Raw genomic sequence first — 24,887 nt, 5'->3', positions numbered from 1 at the left:
CTGACTGCTCCTTGATCCCTCACTAGTAGCATTAAATCAAGCACCTGCTGATAGGTTCTTCTTCAAGAACCCACCTGGTAAGTGCTTCCCTTACTTGGGGCACCACACTTTTATCCAGTGTGTCTGTTGTCTTGACTAACTTTTCATACCACTGTGAACTGAAAACGAAACAACTGCCTTATTTCTAAAGGATTTAGTAACTGAGAAAAAAATTGAAGAAGTTTTGCATAAGATGCATGTTACTGCCTGTTTCAGTTTCATTCAGGAACCAATACATCTGAAAGTTTAATTGTGCAGCCTGCAGCTTACATCCTTCCTGTAGCTCTAGTCCAAAGGCATTTTCTCTTGAGAGAAAGCAGTAGCATTATCTGTTTTAATCTGTGTTTATTTATTTTTGTGGGATTTTTTTTTTTATACTTTCCATCCAAGATAACTGACTGTACTTGGAATACGCATTATTAGCTGAAAAGATGATGGCACTTCCAAGGGTGCTGTTATGTTCACTACTATCTGCGAGAGCTCAAAAATTCTAAAATTAAGGCAATAAAATAAGCTGTATAATTCTGAAGTTATATATAAATGCCCAAAAAAGTTGTTTAAATAATCAAATATTACATGGGGAAAATGTGTTTATACAATACTTCAATGTTGTTACTTGATCATGGTCTCAAAGCATATGTGCCTCTTCTGTTAAATTTGAAATACACCCTGATAATACATTGGTGGGTGGTGGTGATTTGGTTTTGGTTTTTTCCCCCTTTCTTTTTTTTTGCTAAGAACCACTGAAAAATTGATTACTTGAGAGGTTTTTAAACCACTGCTTTAGAGCATTTGGTTTTTCCCTTTCTGTGGGAAAAAGTCATCCATTTCCCCACATAAATTAGTCATTTGATAAATAACTACCTTTGTATGTATTCATTGAGTATAGATGAATAATATCTTACACATATATAAAAAACCAAAAGAATCTGAAGCTGAGAAGTCTGTCACTAATTTTTACTTCTTTTGAAGATGCAAACAATAAGCCATTGACAGAAACTTAAAAACAATTTAATAGTAATACAGGATTGGATGAGCAGGCAGCCTGGCAGATGTGTTTGTTTTTACACATACCTGATGTTGCTTGTTTGCAGTGCATGTGCATAGCATGCATTTTTGAGATGTCACTAGTCACTTTGTCTGGAAAAGGTTAAATTAACAAAAAACCATGAGAACAACTACTTCTCTTGCTATGATTCTATGAAATTTTTTCAACTTTTCCAGGGTGAGGCCTCCTACTATGTGATGTGGCACTTTCACGACTGTGATGTGCCAGAGTAATCCATGTAGTTTGAGGGAAGGCTGAAGAAAGCTTCAAAAATCGAAGTACAGCTGTGAGCACACTTTTTAAAAAAATTGCAGTTTTAAAATGATTCTCTGTTTGAGTATTTGGGAAGGTCTGTCTACTGCATTCACAAGTAAAAGATATTTTGCAGTTTCAGAATGACAGACCTTCCAGTGTTGAGTGGGAACAGAGAGGAAATACACCTTCAGTTCCACTTAAATTGTTTATAGTCTAAAGGTCCTATTGCTCTATGTTTTTTAAGATGCTGTTCTACCCTACATTAATTCTCTTCATGTTTATTCCATGTTTATTGAGAAAACCAAATTAATCTGTGTATTCCTATGCCTGAGTTAGGCATGTTATTTCACAAATATTTATTATATTCAGGCACCTTGTAGACAAAATCCGAAATGAGCAATCTACTTGACATTGACTCCCACACTTCTGTCAATCATCAGAGTAGCAGGGAAACACATGACATTCCTTCACGAATTGTGGAGTTTGCTGAATTTGTATGAAGGACACAGCATAGCCACTCTGCTGCAGGGGTTCTTGTTGGAGAAAGGTGCATGTTATAATTTGAGCCCTGCATTTTAAACTATTTTAGATAGATTTTGCACTGCAATGGTTCTGATCAAACCAGGAACCTTGTGTACTATATCTAGGAGAACTGTATACTGGTAACACCTGGCGGAGATTGAAAGACCTGATTCTTATCACTGTGCTGTCCCTGAAACAGCCATGAAACCAATTCTTTTTGCCAAATAACAGACCTTCTCCTTTTGAGATGGCAGTATCTTACACACTGTGCTGATCAGTTCCTCACCTGAGACGTCTAACACTGCCCTTCCTTCCCTTCCTAACTCTTCCTTTGTGTATAATCAGCCTTGCCCTTTATATCTTCTGGCTTTAGAGTTTCAGATTTTTTTCTTCCTTGGAGCTCATCTCATCTGGTTGAAACTTTGAATTTGTGACAGAAAGACAAGCAAAAGGTGAGATTTTTGTTATGCACCCTTTTGTTTGTCATTAACTGTCTAGGTCAGAGGGATTTTTTTGATGAGTAGCCCCCTAACTATAACTGAGTCTGTTAGAAGGATCCATGCAAAAAAATCCTAAGAAAGGGTGAATTTGATAAATGCTGACAAAACTCAAGTACATTAATACTTTTAATTACACGATTTCTGCTTACATTACATCCTTATATTACTTTGGAAAGTAAGTTTCTTACTTAACCAACCTTCTTCATATGGTGTCTCATACTGCTGTAATCTTCTTTGTTAAAGGTTACTATTCTTGTTCCCTTCTAATTCAGCATGTGTAAATAGCCAAACAAGCAAAGCTTTCAAGACTTGAAAATCAGGAAAGAAATGAGATATGCGAAGGTCCTGTGATTAGTGCTTTTTATGCAGAGACAGGGATGCTTTCTATGGAGAGCAATTTTCTCTAATCATTATTGTTTATAGGAGTATGAAGACTGTGTTTGACTGCATCTGACTCTGCCAGGAAGCATCCAAGACAAAGTAAAATTGTATAATAAATTAATCGAAGTAACTGATGTCAGTTCTGAACTGCTGCATAATAACCTCTTCTGACCCTGTGGCAAGGATTTTCCCTTCTTTTTACCTGATAATATGGTGTATATCACAACTAACCTTTGCTATTGCATTCTTCTGAGTGCAATCTTTATGAAACATGTTTAATGGGAGCAGCTGATATAAAGACAAACAGTGGTATGAATGAATATTCTTAAAAGGAATAGTTTGATTTACATTATGGTCTGTGGAAGAAAGCAAAATGTTAATTAGTTTACCAGTACTCATCTCTATAACCAAGCCAGCTTGTGTATTTTACTATTATCAAAACGGTTTAGTATACACATTCAAAAGATGGTGCCGGTAGAAATTTGAAAGCAATTCATTATGGGAAAGCTTTAAATGGTTGTATTTGTTTCTGTCTATATCTAGTAATTTCCTGCAGTCATCCTTTCAGAAAATACGGTGTGCTGGGCACTGAAGAACAATCTGAAGAGGAAATGTGCTGCTCATTGTGGAGCTGCAGTGTTTCCACTCGTCTTCCTGACCTGTAAATAAAACCTGCTCAGAACAATGCTAGGGGGATGTTGAATGCAACACAGTAAGGCTACACGTGTTTTATGATCTTGGGATTCGAGTAAAACTTTATTCAGAGCTCTGGATACTAAGTTTATCCAAGAGTGTTGAGCTAGTTTGGTGTAATAGAGTAGCTGGGCTTTGCTCTACATTAAAAAGCACTAATCTGACAGTTCTCGGTTCCGTGTCGTTCATCTCTCTGAAAGAAACACATAGCTAAGGTCAAATGAAGTGGTGGGGGACGAACAACACCACCCTCCCCCGCCCCCCAGCACTGCCTCCCCCCACCAAATCAACCAACCACCACCACACACACACCCTCCCCCCCAACCCAAGCCTCCAGTCGCCCCCGGAGAGCGGTGCTGGCCGCTCGCTCTCCGCCCCCGCGGCGCTGCGCGGAGCACAGGACCCGCTGGGAGCGGCGCTGCGCGTGGAAGAGGCGGTGTGAGCCGGGCGGGGGAAGGGGGGAACAAGTCAAACGCAAGTGAGGTGGAGTCAGCACAGCAGGCATACACGGAATGGGCAGTCGAGCTGAAGAGCGAGCGGGAAGCCTAATCTAACAACAATCGGGGAATTACTTTCTGCCTGGATGAAGTGAACTCTGGCTATTCTTCATCTGGGTGGCTGTATTGAGACAGGGAGCCTGTGCTTCTCTCGCTGCAGACACTGGAACCCACTTTGCGGTGAAGTTCTAACACGCGAGGGAGAGCGGAGGGTGCTGGCAAATGCGGGAAATAGCTTTTCCCAAGTCTCTGCGTGGCGGGGCGGTGCGCCCGGCTGCCTCGATTCGGTGAGCCACGGGCAGCATGCGGCACGGAGGGAGGGAAGGAGGATTTCGCACAGCCCGGTGGGAGAGTTGCTGTCACGATGGCTTCCATAGGTAGGTTTGTGGCCCCCTGCGCCCGTGTTTTGTGCATTTTCCTAAATCTGAAAACTCGTTTTGTGGGTTGGTCTTGTGTTTGGCTGGTCGCGCTCGCCTCAGCGGCAGCGAAACATGACCCTGGGAAAAGGGGGGGGCGGTGGGAGTTCACTAAAGCGAACCAGCCTCAGACAGGCCGCCGGGGCCGCTCCGCTGGCGGGGCGGGGAGCTGGGAGAAGGCACGGAGCCTGCGGCCTGTTGCTGCTGCGAGCTCTGTAGAACTGAAGTGGGAGGAAGGGTTACGCCTTTTGTAGTCACGTAACAACGTTGGGAGTCTACACAGAAACTGAGGTTTGCAGACAAGGAGTTCTGTCAGTATGAGAGTTTTCTGCAATCGCTTGGGAATGGTTGAGGGCGTGAGGCAGGGCTTGAGAGATTTGTTTAGTCACTTTCCTGCCGAGGAAGGCTTCTAATTTTTTGTGGGTCGTGTTGGGTCTTTTTCAAAGTTGAAGAAATGAGGACTGCCTGGAACATACATAATTTCTGTCTACGTAGAAGAAATTTGTCCAGACTGAGTCTTTTTCCTCCCCTGAGGAGCTCTTACTAATATTATGGCAGCACTGAATTTCTTTTCAAAAGCATGAAAGATGTACAGATTTTGTAAACACGAGTCTTTTCTAAATGAGGAATATGGCATAGTTGTTGTGCTTTCTCGTTTAATGAGAAAAACACTTTATTGTGCCTTAGCACTGGAAGGGTAATGCCTCTAATTCTTGCATCCAAGACAAAAGTGTATTTGTGTAAAATATATGTAAAACACTCTCACTTTCTTTCTTCAGATCTGATTTTTCCATGAAATTATAATAGAGTCTTAGAGCAGCCAACTATTACATGGTGCAATATACAGGATGCACCAGAATAAAGACCCTGGTTCTTACCGCCTTAAAGCAAACAATTTTTCTATTCAGGCAGTAGCAGTATATGCTTGGGTAAAGACTGCAACCCTAAGAGTTACTGATTCACAGTTCTCGAGAGACAGACCAAGAAAAAAATTGCAAGAGCTTCAATTCTCAGTTGTGTTTTGTGATACTGAACAACACTGAAGGTAAACTGAACTGAGTTTGTTTTTACCAGTTTCAATCCCAGGTTATTAAAAGCAGCCTCTGAAAAGTCAGTTCATTTTCTGGTTTTAAAATAAAATGGTTTAGGTATACTACTTGAAAATCAAAAATCAGCCCTTGCTTTTATTTTTCAGTCTGCAGTGAGCTGGGTTCAGCATTTTCTTGCAGGCAAGTGACTAGAAAAGTGAACTTTTTCACTTTTCTAGTGAAAAAGGGTTGAAGAGGGTCACATTTAGGCAGAATTTTTCTCACAGCAGAACAGGACCAAAGTGAGAGTTTTGATAGAGGGTCCGAACATCAGTTTGATTGCTTCCATTCCTTCTATGAGATAAGTATGCCTCAGACATCAAAAGCTGCATACTGGGACCTCTCTGGTGCCTGGTGACACCAGGGAACTGGACTGAGATTGGAAAAGGGGAGTTTAAACTTCTTCTTTTCCTCTCTTTCACCTTAGGAAAAGTATATAGGGTCATAACACAAAATAGAAAATTTCATTGAGTCTTCGTGCTTGCTTCTCAGAAGTGTCAAAATCAGACCCAAGCTCTCTCCCTTCTTCTTTCACTCAGTATTTCCTCCAGTTTGCCCCCTGTACCTTCCCCCTTGCCTCCTTTCCTTTGGCTTTGCAGTGTATCTGTCAGTATGCATGAGTGGCACTTTTCAATTGAGCAGAGATATCTTAGACCTGCATCTCCAACATTTCAAGCAATTTTAATGGATAATGAACTTTGGTGCACAAGGCTGATATTTTATGCTTTTCTTGAAAGGTGCTTGGTCTTTCAGTGCATTCTGCCTGAAAAAGTATTACTGTTCATTTTGAAGGTACCATTTGCGTGTTTCATAGGTTCTTTTTTTCTTCTCTGAAACTATTGCAATTTAATTTTACAATTTGATGAAAATTGTCATATTCAGCAATGTGAATGTCTGAAATTCCATTATGAGAGAAACCATGATAAGAATGGAATTGTCTGTCTCCAAATCCATTTTACTAATTTGCTGTGCAAACTTAGTGTGGGCATGTTAATAGTTGTGTTCTAATTGTTTTATTGGATTTATTTTTTTTCACCACTGAATGATCTGCTGTATGTGGAGACAGAATAGGGGTTCTCTTGTTTATGTGTTGTGTAATGATAGTGATTCTCTCCTAAAGAGTGTTATCATAAATGTCACATTTTATGTTTGTATGTGATCCAGATGTCTTGAGGACATGCCTCTGCAGCTGATTTGCATTCCTAAGACAGCAAAGCTATGCTTAAAGTCAGTAGCAGAGCATCTGCAAGAACTTTTAAAATACATTAAAAGACATATGCAACTGATTGCTTTAGTCCTTGGGGAAGTTTCTTTTTTTCCCCTTGTACTACTTGGGAGAATGAAATGAATTAGTATAAGAAAGCCTTTCAGAAAGTCATGATAAGGATTTTTCTGCTTTGAAGATGCTGTATTGTTAATTCTGTTCAGCATATAGGAGTTATTTGTATTTTGGTGTTTATATGAATGTATGATACCAAGTTACCTGTAAAATGGTCTAGCTATTTTCTCAGTCAAAAAGAAGCCAGATAGTACAGGCTTTAGGGCAGGGAGTGTGAGTGGGGTAAAGTGGGGTCTGGTAAATCATCCTTTTGATTCTTACCGATGTGCAGAGTGGGCAGAAGGTAAGTGTAGTTAATTGTGTCAGCCTGTGGTTGCCTGGAGATAAGCTGAACACCTGTCATAGCTTCAGAGTCTGCATTTGGTTGTTACTGGCAGGCCATTATGGGAGGTAGAAGTTGCAGAACACAGGAGTGTCCCAATACACTCCCACTTTTGTCATGCATCTTGCCAGCAGGCCAGAATCTCCCATGGTGAAGGTGGTGAAGTGCCAGCCTTCCTCACCCAGTGCTTGCTGGGGAGACTGCTGTGCCAAGGATATTTCCTCAAGGGGTGACACGGATGATTTAAAGCTCTCTTTAGGACATAAGGCAAGAATGATTTTTTTTTTTTTAATTCTAAATACATTTCAAAGGCTCCCACAACACAGTGATCAGTGATCGCTTTCTAAATGCACACAATAAATAATTGCATGAAGTTAAAAACCTTCAGTACTGTAGTGTACATTACATTTAATTACTAGCAGTTTGGGTTCTAACTGTTGAATGTGTTTTTTCTTCCACCAAATAAACATCTCTGAGAAATACTTTACTGCCTCTCCAGATGTGCTGTTTTATTTCCCAGGTTGTCAGCCACTCCATTGTTGTATTTTCTGTAATATCCAAGCATGTAATACATATTCCACTGAGATTCTTCTCAGATGAAGCAACTGAAGCTGACCTTTTTTTGTGCAGAGAGGTTAATACCTGGATGCTAGAGCCGCTGTTTTAATGACTTTCCCTGGTTCAGCCTGACTGATTGATTACTTGCAAAGAGAGTTGGTCCACTCAAACAGGCATTAGCAGAATCTCCAAGCAATAGTAATTCTGTCTTTTCGTTCACAAACATGAAAAAATCCTGTTACATTCTCTCTGCTTGGTATTGGTGGGTTTTCAGAAAGTGGGAACTGCAGGTGTCTCCATGTTGGTACATGATTTTGACTCATGACATGTACTTCTTCTAAATGAAGTACCTGTGTTGAATAGGAAAGGACGTACTGTGCAAAAGACACAATAAAGTTATTCCATTCCCTGGCGTCTGAAGTTATAAAAGACCAAACTTTAAGCATCCTGTATTGATTCCCACCTATTCTGTGAAACGGAAGTGATGCTTTGAAGTGGCTACCTGAAAACAGGCTAGGCAAGATTGAGAGAATGAAAGTAGGTATTCGTTCAAAGGGCCTTTAAGGCCACACCCTGGGCAGTCAAGAGGCTACGCCCAGGATGGACCCTGGGTCATGGGTTCTTCACACTTTTATAAGTTTGGTTCATTTGCATATCAGGGTTAATTCTCCAATTTTAACTTCAATTAATGATGTAATTACCCCAAGTTTGCTCCTCCTCTCAAAGGCTTTAGTTTACACATTTTGAGGCCTGGGAGAGCAAGGTGTCCTTGAAGTGCAAACCTAGAGAGGATTTGTTACTTCTGACCAGCATGAAAGAACAGTAGCTAACAGGCCATATGACGTTTCAGAGTTGCATGCTAGGCAGTACAGGATTGAAAAATAGAAAAGTTGAAACCTAGGTATCAGAAGGAGCAGTGTGACCAAAGTTGATGGGTTTCATATGAGGGAATAATTTGGTTCACTGTATTTTTGTGACATTGAAAGCAGAACGTAACAAGTTTAAAAGGTCAGAATTTCAGTAAAGTTGATACTTCGCAGACTGCTAATTTTGGAACCTTTGTATTTGGAAAAGCAGGGGAGTTAAAGGGAAGCTAGATAATAATCTTACAGTGCACATAGACTTGGAAAAGTGTTGGTTTGTAAACTGGCTCAAGTGGGCCATCAAGTGGCTTCGTTACTTTGTCATACTTCAGAGCAGTATTATTTTCTCTGTCCATTCAGCTTTTAGGCTAGGCTCAAGTAGTGGTGAGGTAGTGAGCTGAGTGTTTTGGAAGCAGAACACTGACTTAAAGCTCCCTTTCCCCAAAAGTTGTAACTGAGGATCTTGACTCGAGTTTTCAAGCTGATGTGATTCACATTAACTATCACCTTCTCATGGAAAGGACTACAAAGTTTGAAATGTATGGGAACTTACTAAAATACAAGGTATGGTAGTGAAATGACTGCTTTTACTTGCCCACTGTTGTTGGATGATTGTCTCTGAGGTAAACAGAATTGCCCAATCAAAATTTATAAAGAAATAACATTTATTATGCCACCGAAATATCGGTCTCAAAGGCCACGATCGAGAAAAGCAGCTCCAAAAGCAGCTCCGAGCCCGTGGTCGGAGCTGGGTGAACAGGCATAGATCTGATCTCTATCGCACCAGACCTCCCAAGTTCGTGAGTGCTGCTTCGGCTGGTCTCTTCTTATACAGTTTTTGGGCAGAGTCCAAATTAATTCTAGTCTTCTCGTAATTCTAGCATATTCATGAAGTTTTCTTGTCCCGGAGTTGGGCTGCACAAAGCCTTTCCTGGGTCTGGTGAATTGTCCATCCTGGGTGATGAGTGGGCCATTTCTGGTGATTGAAGGGCCATCTCTGATGATGAATGGGCCATCTCTGGTTCGTGGAACAGTTATTTTTAGTTCCTGGAATGTCCTATTCCTTATCAGATGAGATGTAGATATCAGAAGGTGGTAATCAAGTCGTCATGGTGCAAATGTCCCGGTGATAAGATCCAACCCCACCTAGGTGGAATCCTCACTTACTGTGTGAGAACTTCTTTTAGTGTTGTGAAATTTTTCTCTCAGCCAGGTTGGTGGAGGGATTTTGAAACTCTGTCTCTGCATGGTCTGATTACATTCCAGTTTTATACATAATAGCACAAATTACATACTTTCTTTATAACATCCCCAAAGGTGTGAGATGATTTTGCCCTTCAGCTGTTGCAAGAAAAGAAAAGGAGTGTTGTTACCTATTTTTTATCTGGACCATGGTGTGGGTTAAGCTACTCTGGTTTTTTTCAGTAGGGTTTTTTTTTGGGGGGGGGGGGGGGAGGGCAGGGGGAGCAGGGTGGTGGGTTCCTTTTTCTTCTTTGTTTCAACAGGTTTAGTGGATTAAAATATGGGTTAATTTGTAAGATCATACTTTATGTAGCTGTGTGCTAGGCACATCCTGGAGTTTCTGCTTACAGCTGAAAAAAGCCTGCAACTTTTAGAGGTTTTACCTGTTGATGCCAAGTAGAAGAGTGAGCTGGATATTTTTGTGCCTTGCACGTTGGCACAAATAGTTGTCACAATTAATATCATTTTTCAGTAGTGTATGGTCCAAACAGTCCAGCTCCTTTCTAAGGTCCTGCCTTTAAAGTTGATCATCAGTGACAGTAAATGTAGGTCTGATCTGGGTGCATGAAAAGATACAAACATGAATGGTCCTGGCTTTGTCATGTCTCTTAGTGAAACAGGGAGCTGCACTTTTACATTGTCAGTGTTTTCACGGCTATAAATGGCATGGTAGGGGCCTGAACCAAGAAGCACTGATGCTTTGCTTTCTGTCAAATGTGTCAGGCCAGTTAATTCTGTAGAAGCTGTGAAATTGCAGAGTTATTGATTCCATGAGATAAAGGGTTAACAGCTGACCAGTGAACTCTGCATCAGACAATGAGAGGACATAGCTGAAATATCCAGCAGTCTTGTTTTTAATTGAAGTAAAAACAAGACTGCTTTCATGGGAGGTGCCTTTCAGATATATTTGTTTCTAGGCTGGGAAGAGTTGTACTGAGTGTGTGTTTTTTCTGCAGGTTACATGCCTGGCTGCCAGTGGCTTTTCACTCTTTTTACACCTGTGAAAATGGGGTGTGAAATGCATCTGTGAGTGTGACAGTGATCCTTCTGTCATGCAGTGTATGGTGCTCTAAAGGTGATAGCAACAATCCAAGGCCTGAAACAGGGAAGAGTCAAGCCTTGGTCCCTTTATTCAAGCAAGTGCTGTGGAAGGAGGAGTGGAATTTGCTGTGGAAATCTGTTAGATTAACTCATATGCACAGTTGAGAACATATTAGAGTGGGAGAAGATTTTAAGCTATTTCAGGAGTGCCACTCCCCTCCCTGCCCCCAGACTCTTGGTAACTGGATTCCAGTGACTCCTCTGTATAGTCTGGTATCAGGAGAACAGACACACAGGCATGAAAACAAGCAAGCAGATAGAGATGAGCTTGTGATTGTAATTCCTATTCCTCTGGGGAACGCATTAACCTCTCACATTCAGAAGCAGAATCATCTCAACCTGCAGTGTAATTGGGAACCATCTGGGGAAGTTCATGTGTAGAGATGAGATGCCTGTTGCACTTGAGATACTTTGTCAAATGCTAGTTTCTGGAAATTTGTCTGCTTTTAGCCTAGTCAAAGTTGAGTTGCTGGGGAGGTTCTAGTAGTCTTCATACGTACGACATCAATTTGACCAACATACCTTGACCAACATGGGTTTGTGCAGCCAGCTTTTCTGACTGTGTTTGCACCAGTATGAAGATGACTGTAATGTAGCTGATCTAGTAGATAAATACATATTGAGATTTCTGTAGCTCTTCCACACTAAACGTTTCTGCAGTACTTCCTTAAAGTTCACTTTTATGGCTGTTATGAATATAGTTGAAGTAATGGTATAGTTAAAAGACAGTTTCTGTGTACTAGTTTGAAAACAAACCAGTGGGAGGCACCAAGTCAGAATAACAATTTAATGGGGAAGTTAAAGAAAAGGAAAGAAAAAAAGTAAAAGAAAACACTGGTTCAAACTGACAGAGTCAAGATACAACCTGAGTCCCTGTTAGGCAGGGTGGTGGTAGCAGTCTGGTAGAATGGTGGCTGCAGTCCTCTGAAGCAGTGATCCTGTAGAAAAAGGGTCTGCTCTTCCTCAGAAGATCCAGTGGTGGCTGTGTAGCTCCTGTCCTCTGGAAATCCAGTGGAAAGGCGTTGTCTCTGGTGTTCAGCCTCAGATTATATCCACGATGGTATGCTTGGTTCCTCCCTCTGGGTGGAGCATCTCACAATGGGATGAGTCATGAGGCCAAGTGTTGATTAGGCTCATTAACAGAAGATAGTCCGGAGGGAGTTATCTCTGAGTCATGCGGCAGGACAATGATGGGCCATTAACAGCAAGATAGTCTGGGGGGAGGAGGCAAGGAAACACTGCCCCACCTGATTTCAACAGCTCATGAGGATGGTGATAGAATACACTGCAACCCAGGACATTCTGTTAAAAGGCAGTTTTCTGTTTCCCTCATCCAGTTAAATGTTTGTTCTGTACCATGTGTGCTATGTGATAAATTCAGATGGTTTATAGTCAGGGCACTAATTTGCAGATTTTCTAAGACATATCTTTTAAGTACCTTGCACACTCCTCATTTCAAGTAATAGGAGAACCAAGCTCTGCCATGAATTGAAGGGAAAACAATATTCATTTAGACTTGTTTCAGTGGCTTTTTACATTAGAAAGGTTTCCTTATGGAAAAGATGCATTAGTGTGATCTTAAGTCTTTGTAGGAATGGAATTGTTCCATAACTTACTTGGTTTTGGTTTTTTTTTTTTTCCCCTCCCTTATTCTTTGGAAGTGTATCAAGTCAAGCGAGAGTAATTAGAGATTGTTTCATCTTTGACTGTTGTATTGGGTTTCAGTCCTGCCAGTTTTGAGGTCAGTAGGACTATTCAGGTGAATGAAGCTATTCAGATGCATGGGCATTTGTTGTATTACAGTCTTCTGTCATGGAAAACAGTGTGGTTGAGCCTGGACCTGTCAATAGGTGTTGACTTTTTTATACGAATCCAGAAAAATTAAAAGTAATCCCCATTAGAGCTTGACTGGTTATTTAAGTATACCTCTAAAAAACGAGGTGAAACTGTTCCTGTATAAAGCTCTGCAGTAATAGCATCCACATTATTCCTCATCTAAACGCATCTGTTTATCTATATCCTGTAGTATTTATGTCCACTATAATTAACTTGAACATATTTCAGATTTCAGTCAGTTTAGAAACCAGTTGTGCTAGTGCTGTTTGCAGGCTATTACAAAATAAAGATTACAGTTGTTTTGCTTCTTTGTCTGTGTGGTGTGCAAAAAGTCACACCTGAAAACTGTAGCTGTACAGGTGTCATGGTTTAAGCCCAGCCAGCAACCAAGCCCAGTGCAGTTGCTCACTCACTCTCCAGCTCCTGGGATTGTGGAAAGAATTGGAAGGGTAAAAGAAAACTTGTGGGCTGAGATGAAGACAGCTTAAGAGGGAAAGCAAAAGCCCCATGCACAAAAGCAACACAAATCAAGGAACTAATTCGATTCTTCCCATGGGCAGCCAGATGTTCGGCCATCCCCAGGAGAGCAGAGCCCATCACGTGTAATGGTTACTTAGGAAGACAAATGCCATAACTCCAAATGTCCTCCCCTTCCTCCTTCCTCTCCTTGAAGTCATGTGGTCTGGAATATCCCTCTGGTCAATTTGGGTAACCTGTCCCAGGTGTGTCTCCTCCCAACCTCCCATACACCCCCAACTGCCTTGCCAGTGTGGCAGTATGGAAAACAGAAAAGGCCTTGTTTGTCTCTGTGTGAGCCAGGAATTGTTGCTGCCTGTTCTGAGCTTCCCTTCCCCCTCCCCAAGACAAGCCAGGACTTGCCTCTGCCATGTGTTCTGAACTCCTTTGTTCCAAGCATGGGCAAAACCAAATGTAACTCAAACTCTTTAGCAGTGTCTGATTGGCCAGTCACCCCAGGTCTGCCCCCAGTCCTCCCCTTTCCCCTTCTCTGAATAAAAGAAGGGCACGAGAGGGGGCCCACGCTCTTTGGCTTTGCAATCCTTCTGCGAACATCTGTGTGTTTCTGTCTCTGTTTGAAAGCTTCTAATTGCGGGAATTAGGCAAGCTGAAGACTATATTTCTCCCTCTTCGCTTCTACTGGTGGTATCAGCTTTGCAGCTACTATTTGCCGCTTTTTGAGCTACTGAACTGCTGGATTGCCCGTGCTACCTCTCTAGGCTGCTCGTGGCTTTCTAAAGCATTGAACTACGAGCCTAGCCGGTAAAAAGCTGTAAGTATTTCCACAAGGAATAACAAAAATATCTCTGTATTATCATTACTGTGTTAAGCACAAATCCAAAACAGCCACATACCAAACACTGAGAAGAAAGTTAACTCTACCCTGGCCAAAACCAGCACAACAGGTAAACCATGTGCTGCACTGTGTTGCTAAACTGCCTTTTAGTCCCAGTTGTGTTCTTTTCTCCTACTGTGAGCAGAAGAGTGTGGAGACTGGCTCATTCGCCTTCATGCCTTCCCATCAGGTTTATATACACAGTGATAATATACCCCTGAGCTTTCTTTTCTCCAGGCCATACAGTCCTAGCTTTCTGGGACTCAGCTCCTATAAAAGATGTTCCAGTCCCAGTGATGGCCTCTCTGTGACCTTGTGCTGGACTTGTTCAAGCAAGTCCCTGTCTCTCTTGTACTGAGGAGCACGTAAATAGGCACACAGCTTCATATGTAGCCTCTAATGCTAAGCAGGGAGGAAGGATCACCTCCCTTGACCTGCTGGCAACACTTTGTGATGCAGGCTGGGATACTATTGGTCACCTTTGCCATGGGGTTGTATTGCTGGGTCATGGTCAGCTGTTGTCCATGAGAACCACCAAGTCCCTCTCTGCAGAGCTGTCTCCAGCCAGTCAGCCCCCAACATGTGCTGGTGCCATGGATTATTCTGTCTCAGTTGCAGGAGTTTATATTTCCCCTTGTTGAACTTAAGATTCCTTTTGTCCCACTTCTAAATAGCATTTCTCCCATTTCTCCCACTTCTAAATAGCAGCACAACCATCTGGTTTGTTGATGACTCCTCACAGTTTTCTGTTGTCTGCAAAACTTGCTGATGAAACTTCATTCCATTATCCACGTTATTAATGAAGGGTGTTGAAGAGTATTGGTCCTATTATCAGCCCCGAGGTATAATGCTATGACTTGCCTTCTAGTGGATTTGCTGCAGGTGATCACAAGCCTCTGGGCCCAGATATTCAGCCAGTTTTTAGTAGATCTCACTTCCACTTACCTAACCCTTGTTTTGTCAGCATGTTTATGAGGATATAATGGAAGACCAAGATAAAAGCCTTACTAAAGTCAACATAAGGAACATCCACTGCTCTTCTCTTAGCCACTAAGCTAGTCAGTTTATTGAAGAAAGTTATCTCAGTGGATATGCATGATTTCCCCTTTGTAAATTCATGCTGACAACTCTCAATCCTTTTCTGCCATGTGTTTGGAAGTGGTTTCCAGGGTTAGTTGCTCCATCAGCTTTCCAGAGACTGAGGTTAGATTAACCAAGCCTGCAGTTCCCTGGATCATCCTTCATACCTTTCTTAGAGGTATGAGTGATGCTTGCTCCCTTCCAGTTTTTAAGAATCTCTCCCAGTCATTGAGACCTTTTAATTATTGAGGGTGGTCTTGCAGGGTATCAGCCAGCTCCCTCAGCTCTTGTGTGTGTTCAACTTCTCAGGCCCCAGTGGACTTAAATATGTCTGGTTTGTTTTAGTTCTCCTTTGCTTAGTCCTCCTCCACTGAGGGTATGTTTTGATCCAGATTTTTTCTGTGGTCTCAGGGGCTTGAGGTTCCTAAAGGCCTGTCTTACTGATAAAGACTGATATGAAGAAGGTTGTGGGTAGCTCAGTGTCATCTGTCATTATCCACCAGGTTCCCTGCCCTGTTCAGCAGGTGGGCTGAATGGGCTTGTCGGGCTTAAAAAGTGAAGATCATGGGTTGAGATATGAACAATTTACTGAAAAAAGCAATGAGATGAGAAAAAAACCAGTAAGAGTAACAATACTAAGAAAAGAGAGAGTGATTCAAATGCAGAAATGCTCACTGCAGAGCTTGACCTGAGCTCCTCCCTCCAGCTTGCTATCACCACCACCTCACTGCTCCCTCCACCATGCTTTCTTAATCAGAAAGGACCCTTTTTCCCTGGAAGAGACTCCCTTGCCCTGCCCCCAGCAATGACATGAGGTGGTATACAGTAACTCCAGGTCCTGGCCATGCCCTCTACTGCCTACTGAAGAAACTAATTCTATTGTAGCCTGGACCAGGACACCCAGTTTTCTATTCGTGACACCCCATTTTCTACTGGTATTTTAAGTGCAAATGGTGCACTTGACTAGATGTACTGATTAACACTGTGGACTGTGGAATGCAAAATATCTTGGAACAGACAGTCCATTCTCATCTTTAGGGCTAGAGAATGTATTCTGGAGAATAATCAAACAGTTTGAGTGTTGCAATTCTGTAATCTCTATTCCCTCTGCCATTTGACCTGCTGGATGTTTTCAGCAATAAACATAATTTTGTGAAATAACATCTGCTGCTCAAACAAACAAAAACTCTTCTTTATAATCTTATTAAGAGAAAACCAAAATATTTTATGAACACTTTTTTCAGTACAAGGTTAATAAAAATGCATGTTGTTTTTAAATTTGCATTTACTTTGTTTTCTTTGCTGCAGAATCTCAAAGTTACATGGAAGCCATTAACCTCTCTATGGTGATGTCTGACAGCACTGTGGGCACTAACTCTTCTTTGCTGAGGGCGAACATGCAGTCTGATCCCTCCTTTCAGCACTGTTTTGCATCTTCATGTACTGTTTCAAGTAGCAGTCCTATCGCAGGGGCAGAAAGGTAGGAAAAAGTTCTCCTACTTTATTGTTTAGCTCTCATAATGATCGTTCCCAGCCAACACATTATGCTTTCATCTTCATTGCAGACTATTTTTCCAAGAACTTTGAGATTGGTTGTGACATTTAATGTTGATGTTGTCCATCGTCTGGATTTTAACATGTACACAGATATTACTTTTATGTCAGGGACACAATTAGCTTTGAAGATAAGTGGGAAGACAAAAGTAAATAGAATTTTATAGCTCAGTTATGTTATTGTGTGCTAGCACAAGCTCACATATATTTTTCTGTGTGCTTAACTGAGTTCTCTGATGTTTTACTTAAAGCCGTGTCATGAAATTGCACGTTGGAATAAGCTGTATATGAGAGAAAGGGAGCACTCTTCTCACTGCAGACGTGTTTCTAGTCAGTAAAATTTCAGTAGATTTGCTTTGGTAGTATATAGCCAATTTCCTTTCAGCAGGCTCAGCAGGCTTAGAAACTTTATTGTTTTATAATTATATTGTGGTAAACATGTAGAGCTCTGGACAAGAGCTTGAATAGTATAAATTTACAAAGTAGTCCTTGTCTAAAGGAGCTTACAGCATAAGCTAAGAAATAGCAAGAAACAGCGAACAAACAAGGAGTCCCTAGTTATTGTTAGAAGGTTCAGAAGAACATAACAATGCATGAGCAGTCATTAGCTGTGCACTATATTAACTCAATAGACAAGGTGGTACATAACACCTAATGAAGTTACCTTCTCTATCACTCTGCAAAAACATTCCTTTCTGGCTAATTATCCTATTCTCATCCTTAGCTATTTGGCTCCTTTTTCACAGTAAATATTTGAGAATAGTTCTGGGTGGAGTGTCAGAGTCTCAATGAGTACTTCAAGTATGTTGTTACCTATTTATCTTTTATTTATCTTCCAATCTAATTGGTTTCATTTTCAGTCAGTACTGAGACTGTGAAAGAATGTTTTGGTTTTGCGATTATGAATGTGAACCATGAGACTGAACAAAATATGTTGGTATTTGCTGCAGAGGAGACAATGTAACAATTACAAGTGGATATGTATTAAGAGCTTATCAGGCAATTCAGTCATTATCAAGTTTACATTCCTACTTCAGACTTTATCTAGAAAATTCTGTTCCCTTCTTTCTAAATATTTTTTCTATAATTTTTTATTTCACCTAGCAGATAGCTACAGCTCTAGAGGTTTTTTTCTTGCAGTGATGTCTTGTTCAATTTGCTTACCTTCCATTTCTTTATGGCCCTTCTAATTTCAGCTGTTTAAATCTACTGGCATCCATTTCCACAGCTCCCTTTTAATTAAAAATCCTTTATTTTTTGATGTATGTCTTATGTCAGCTCTTTTCCCTTTGCATTTCCCAATGAGTTTGTTCTCTCTAGATTTGATAATATTAGTAATACTTTCCAGCTACAGCCTAAGGGCATTTCACTTTTAGAAGCAAGGAGACAACTTAGACTTCTATCAGATGATTTTATCAGAAGCTTAGTTGCTCTTGCTTAGAAGGACTTTTTTTTTATTTTTCACTTGAACAGGTAGAATTGCTACCCAGTAGAAAAACAGAATGTTTGCTGTTGAAATATTTAATTCTGTAAATCAGAATTTTTCCACTGTCAAATAAATTAACCACTGGACCTTACATTATAAACTGTATTAAAAGAGACCTGGTCTGCAAGTTATTCCTTGTGAACTGTGTTCTTATCATTATCATAGTTACTGATTTATTTTGTGATGGTGCACAACTACCTCCTCAGCCCATTTCTTTTTGTTTTTATTCTGGTGAGCATAAGACACTCTGCATGTAAGAACTGGTGTGGCCATGTCAGGTTTCTTCCATAAACCTCTACCTCTATGCAGCTTTGGCATAAGAAATTGTTGCCTCCTACTGCTATTTTTGAGGCAGCACTTTAGCTCATCAGGACCACTGTATGTGAAGCAATGCTGCAAACAGCCTCACTAAACTGATTCATATTAAAAGTAACACCCTCAGACAGAGAGAAGTATTTTTAGCTGTTGTTAATTTAATGGACTGGTTTACAGTGCAAACTCAGAAACTATCCCATCAACATGGCTAGGTGGAGGTGAGATAAGGCAGAACATAATGACCTACATTGAAGAAATTACTGGTCAGGGTAAGGCTGGAATCCCTTGGTCCAGCTGCATTACTTGGTCCAGCATGTTTTCAAAGAGCACCCTGAGATTTTGTCCTGGGTGTGATGTTTCATTGTTTCCAATGATCACTGAAGTATGGGTTGTACAGTAACATTTAAGGGAATGATTTTGGCTGTTGTTTCATTTATGTATTCAATATTTGGCTTTTTTTTTTTGACAGCTCTTCTGCAGCAGAATGTCCTTGGCTTGAAAGCAGCTCTAAAGCTTCCCTGTCAACCCAATTTTCATTGGGAAATACCAGGCAGCCGGGCGGTTACCTTGTGCCCTCTGAATTTTCAAGTGCTGTGCAGGATGTCTCTCTCCTGTCTCATTTCCAAACTCCAGGACTTCAAGTTGTCACCCTGAGCAACCTGGAGAGTTCACCATCAGAGCCACACCAAGAACATGCTATCAGCAGCAGTGCCCGTGCCTACCTAAGCTACAGTGCGGGTACCAGGGACAGTAGCTCCCCCCGAGAGGCGACACAAGCTACTTGCATAGCCAATACTAACACATCTAAAACCCTGAGCTCATCAGTGGCAAGTGCTGATGGCAATGACTTTTTGACACAAAACTTTCTTCCAGTGGCCTGTGGACACAACAGCCAGAACAGTGCAGTTCAGCATCACCATGGAGGGAACCAACATGCTCAACCACCTCTTCCAGAGAAGAAGAGGTCCTCTGAAGGAGAACGTTCCTTTGCCTCTGTGTCACCTTCTTCAAGTGGCTTCTCTAGCCCGCACAGTGGAAGCACAATCAGCATTCCCTTCCCAAATGTCCTCCCAGATTTCTCAAAAATGTTAAGCCCTTCCCCAGTGCCAGGTAGGTTCTGCATCAGAGAAATACTTTAGATTTTATATGAGTTTATAAAAAGAACTTTGGGGATTTTAAAAGTAGAGAGGGGAAAAAAAAGTAGTGGAATGAAAATGGCACAGAGGACTTCAACGTTTGCAGTAAATGGTGCCAGTTCACTGTCTTTGGATGCATTATTCAGAAAACAAGGCCGCAGATTTCTTCCTGTGCCTCCTAGAAGTCAGCTATTGGACAGCCTACCTTTTCAGCTGTCAAACTAAAATGGACAGGGGTGGAGTCCAATTCTTTTAAAAAGGTCTGGCTTCTCTCTGCACCTTCTTGTGCCAAGAAAATTTAAAAATGTACATGTGTGTTCACTGGGCCCTGTTGAGAAGTTTGTATTTAATACAGCTTTATAACTAAAAGTTTTTAACATTTTATGGATTTTGCAAAATGAAACTTTAAACATGCTTTCAGAGTCTTAGCGTATGGTGTTATATTTGCTGGTTCTAAAACAGCTCAGTTTCTCTAACCTGTCCTAATGATGAGTTTTTTGAGTAATCATGGTGACTGGAAGTTGGAAAGAAAAGTAAAAACACTTTTGTATTTTAAAAAATGTCTTGACTTTTTTCCCTTTTATTTCACAGAAAACACAGCTGATATACATGTGACCGTAAAATTTGTTCAGGACACGTCCAAGTTCTGGTATAAGCCAGATATCTCAAGAGAACAAGGTATATCAATTGATATATATTCTGGCATATCTGTTCACAGAAAAGCTAGTTGGTGAAGTCTCGATTTTTGATTCATACCTGATCTCTAAAAGGAATATACAACCTAGAAGGGCCACAGACAACCCCTCTTAGTTTCTTTTGTTGGAAGGCTGAATTTGAGTGTGGAGGGCAGTCAAATAGTCCTGAAAAATATTCAGTTAATCAGACAAATTATTAGCCTAACTGAACTAACTATGAAGTAATATAGATCTACCTGTGGTAGCTGCTGCAAATGCTCTTTGTTGTCATTTTTGAATGGCAGATATGCATGAAACAATACCAAATGACTGTCTGCTCTCCAAAACCTTTTGAGTATAAGTGTACTGTTCTGACATGATCTCAGAATAATTTATTAGCTAGGTCATCACAAAAGCATCCTCACCTACCAGTCATTTTGTAATCTGAATTTCAATGTCAAGTGACTTACATTATTTCTTAAAGGTCACTACCATGGAACAATGCAGATAAGAGTACATTTGTATGTAGATGTATTATTCAGTGAACTGAAGAAAGGTTTTACTACCTATGTGAAAGTGAATACTTAAGAGCACCTGGAGTACTGCATCTGGCATACAGGAAAGACATAGACAGACCTGTTGGAGCGAGTACAGAGGAGGGCCACCAAGTTGATTAGAGGGAAGGAGCACCTTTCCTGTGAGGAAAGGCTGAGAGAATTGAGATTGTTCAGTCTGGAGAAGGGAAAGCTTTGAAGTGACATGATTGCAGCCTTCCAGTACCTGAAGGGAGCCTACAAGAAAGATGGAGAGGGACTTCTAGAAGAGCATGTAGTGACAGGACAAGGTGAAGTGGTTTCAAGTTGAAAGTAGGTTTAGATTAAATATTAGAAAAAATTATTTACTGTGAGGGTGGTGAGGTATGGGAACAGACTGCCCAGAGCAGTTGTGGATGCCATCCATCCATGGAAATGTTTAAGACCAGGTTGGATGTGGCTTTAGCCTAATGAAACATGTTCCTGTTTGTGGCAGGAGTGTTGGAAGTAGATGATCTTTAAGGTCCATTCCAATCCAGGCCATTCTTCCATGATTCTGTGAACTTACATACTGTCCCTGCAACAGTATGTGTGTAAGTGTGCTGGGTGCTTGTTACAATCCGCTAATCATAGAGGAGCAAGGTGAGCTCACTCTGTGGATAGTGGATAGAACTTCAGGTTTGAATATTCTGTGAAATGAGATTAAAACCAAACAAGGTTAAATGTTGATACCAGAAAATTGATATATTTTATTTAACAGTAAATGAGAGAGAAAGAGAAAGAAAGAAATAGAAAAAGAGGTTGGGAGGGGCACAGGAAGAGTGACAGGAACAGAGTAAGTAGAAATACAGACCCCTCTGAGGGTCCCAGCAGTGTTCTGTTGGTCCTCTCCATCAGGTCTTCTTGGTGGTGAGGGTCCCCTGCCAAAAAACGTAGCGTTCAAGTGATTAATGTAAGTTGGGCCAGGTGGGAATGCCCAAGTACCTCCCCTGAAGGGGGGCAGGTTTGACACTGTCTCTTGGATCAGTTGCATCACTTTGCATCATGTGTAGTGCCCTGGTGCAAGGCCTCAGGAATGAATCTGGGGAGTGCTTTGGGGGTCTTTGATGGATTATGACACCTCCTCAGCTGTCCCTCACGTGAATGTCCTGTGGATGTGGCTTTCCCGGTGTGGGTGATTTTACAACTGAGCCAGTTTGTGTAATGGAGGGTGGGTGTTCACTGCCTCTGACCAGAGGTCATGTCGTACGCCCAAAACTCTCCTCCTCCCCCCTTGTTTGGAGAGGAGTTTGTGCAAACCTAGCTGCAGATAAGCCTGTGGGCTATGGCCTCCACCCCAAAGCCAGCTGGGGATGATTTTCAGGACAGCTGCTGGGCTTGGCCTTTCTGTGAATGCATCCTTCTTCCCTAACCTTATCCATTTCTTCTCAGACTTGAGATGATTGAAAAACAGGATCACTTTTATCTTACCTCAGGTTCTTTTAGGTGGCTTGACTCACAGTTCAGAGTTTCAGTCAGGAGGCCCATTTGGGGTGGGCTTTGTTGGTGCAGCTTTGTTACACACTTTTGCCATAATGGGCAAAAGTCCTTTATAACAGTGTTTCAGCCATGAAACTATAACATTTCAGTCTCTGACAGTGCTTTGCAAATGTAGTTGGTCTGACTGTGCTTGTGTTTATACAGTAATAATCAGCTATACTGAATTGTGATTAATGAGATAAGGCGGGATTTTAAACTGGGATTTTTAAAATGTAGTTGTCAAAAAGGGAAAATTACTAACATCAGAAGGATGTTCATACTAAACCAAAATAGTGTGAACTTCAGCTATTGGCAAATGATGAATTGCTATGTCTGTCTATTTATTAGGTTCTCAGATGGTGAGGATGTTCTTGTGTAGTGGTAAATATGATGCCAGAGGAATAAAGATCATAGAAAACAGAACATTAATTCGTTTTTGGATGATACTTTGCTGGTCCTTTCACTCCAGTCCCTTTCCCCTCATCTGCTCACCACCCATAACGAGAACTGAGTCTTTAAATGTGCAGAAAAATACTTGATTTGATGTGTGTCCAGAGGGAAGTAGATAAAATGCAATGTTAAAGCTAACTGCTTGAATAAATGAAACAACAATCTTCCCAACCTTTTAATATGCCTCTTTTCATCCTTGAAGTAAAACTCCTTTTAAAAAACGTTTTAGGGTACTGTTGATGAGGAGGGGAGTATTTGTCCTTTTTTCCCTGTGTTTAATAGACTGCTCCTGTGACAAATTATTACTGCATCCCTTTGTATTTAGAAGTGTTATGTGAGTACTGCTTAATTGCAGGGGTTTGCGTATTCATCCTAATCCTCTCAAAACAAGACATTGTTGTGAAAAAAGGTTCTTTCCTTTGCTGTCTGACAGATGAAGAGAATAGAATGCATACATGTTTGCTTTACTCGTTTTAACAGAAGAGACAATTATGTCTGCATTTTCCTGATTTTTTTTTTTTTTTTGAACTTCCTCTTCTTTCATGAAAAGAACCTTTGCTTTATAAACATTGCTCAGGGCTTGCAAAATATGCCTTTGTGCCCTGTATGCATAATATCCATGTTCTGTGTGAACAGTCAATTAAGGAGTCCAGCATCAAATTTGGGCTTTTTCTAGGGCTTCTCTGAAGGATTGCCGATGGTTAGGAATTCTAGAAACAAAGTATACTAGTATAAACAAGTATTTCTAAAAAGTTTATGGGGGAGGAAAGAAAGCAAAGTACAAAAATTTTATTAAGATCAATCATTAGATTAACTTTGTGTCTGTTTTCAAAGTAAGTTTAAGATTTTGAGCTACTAGATTTCAAAGTCTGCAACTGACTTGTGCAAAGCAGCAGCAATTTCCCTGCAAGTGTTTCCCAGAATACAGATGAAAAATATTTCAAAGTCAAAGAGCAAAATACACACTTACATTCCTTCCTTTGCTTTAAAACTCCTAAGGCAGTAAGGTGGCTTTGCAGGGACAAAAAATTGCTGGTGGATGGAAATTAATCTGTTCTGCCTGTTGAGGCTGAATAGGAAGTGAAAAACAGTGCTGTCTAGTCAGTGTGGGAATTACAGAGAGCTATGGAGTCTTTTAACAAGTTGACAAAATCTAAGCAGGAGTAGACTTGCTCTTGCACTGGTTGTAGGAATGTGAGACCTGAGCACCCTTCTCAGTTTAAAAATCAGTAGGGTTCTGTACTTCAGGCTTCTTTTAAAATAAGTATCTGTGAGATTTGAACAAGATGTTTCCACTTGGGTCCTGCAAATATGGTTGATGGTATTTTGTTGTACAGCAGTGACGATAGAGGAAAAGATCTTACTTCTTCTGGTGTCCTATTCATTTTACATTTGCACTTCTGTACTTTTTGACTATGTGCATTGTTCTTGAACTGTTTTTCTGTCTCTTTGCTGGAATCTCTTGCAGCCATTGCTGTTCTCAAGGAAAAGGAACCTGGGTCTTTCATTGTTCGAGACAGTCATTCTTTCCGAGGAGCCTATGGGCTAGCTATGAAAGTTGCCACACCACCTCCTTCTGTGCTGCAGTTAAAGAAAGGTACTTCTGTATGTTATTAAACAAGCTATACATAGTAGGTAGTCCTTATTGCTGGGTAATAAAATGATGGAATTTTCCCCTCTTCTTGTAAGTGCAACTTGAATTGCAGACTACATTTGATGCGTTGTTAAGTGAGACTGGAGATGATGCCTGTTGTACTGTATGGTTTCACCATGACTTGTAAATGTATGTGTGTTGTGGCTGTGCATGTGTTGTACCTCATCAACCTAATAGAAAATCAGTGTCATCTCAGCAATTGGTCTTCCCTAGCAGTCAGAAGTCTGCATTTGATTCACAGACTACAATGTAAAGTTTTCTCTCAGCTGGAGGGCTGAATATTTTTGATGCCAAAGTTTTGTTTTGACACAGTTCTACTTCAGATAAAAATCTGAAGAGATTTCCTAAGGATAATTGTTTAAAAGAAGTGGTGATTTGTATACTTACTCTGTCAGCTCCAGTGCTTCCATATATAACTTGTGCCTGTTGGTTGTGA

The 24,887-nt window shown here is 40.9% G+C and overlaps 1 protein-coding gene across 14 annotated transcripts in view; it reads left to right on the top strand.

The window, feature by feature from the left end:
* Nucleotides 1–24,887, top strand: part of TNS3 (tensin 3) — a 219,277-nt gene that overhangs the window by 177,733 nt on the left and 16,657 nt on the right. For all 14 annotated transcript variants that reach the window (XM_039548564.1, XM_039548558.1, XM_039548563.1 and 11 more), the window contains 4 exons: nt 16,440–16,611; nt 18,956–19,596; nt 20,214–20,300; nt 24,266–24,394. In XM_039548564.1, the coding sequence (XP_039404498.1) occupies nt 16,440–16,611; nt 18,956–19,596; nt 20,214–20,300; nt 24,266–24,394 (1,029 nt within the window). The remainder of the gene's footprint in view (nt 1–16,439; nt 16,612–18,955; nt 19,597–20,213; nt 20,301–24,265; nt 24,395–24,887) is intronic.

Source organism: Corvus cornix, chromosome 2 (genome assembly GCF_000738735.6).
Source record: "Corvus cornix cornix isolate S_Up_H32 chromosome 2, ASM73873v5, whole genome shotgun sequence".
Classification (NCBI taxonomy): Eukaryota; Metazoa; Chordata; class Aves; order Passeriformes; family Corvidae; genus Corvus; species Corvus cornix.
Note: the sequence above shows the minus strand (reverse complement) of the source record. Positions and strands in the feature narration are given on the sequence as shown.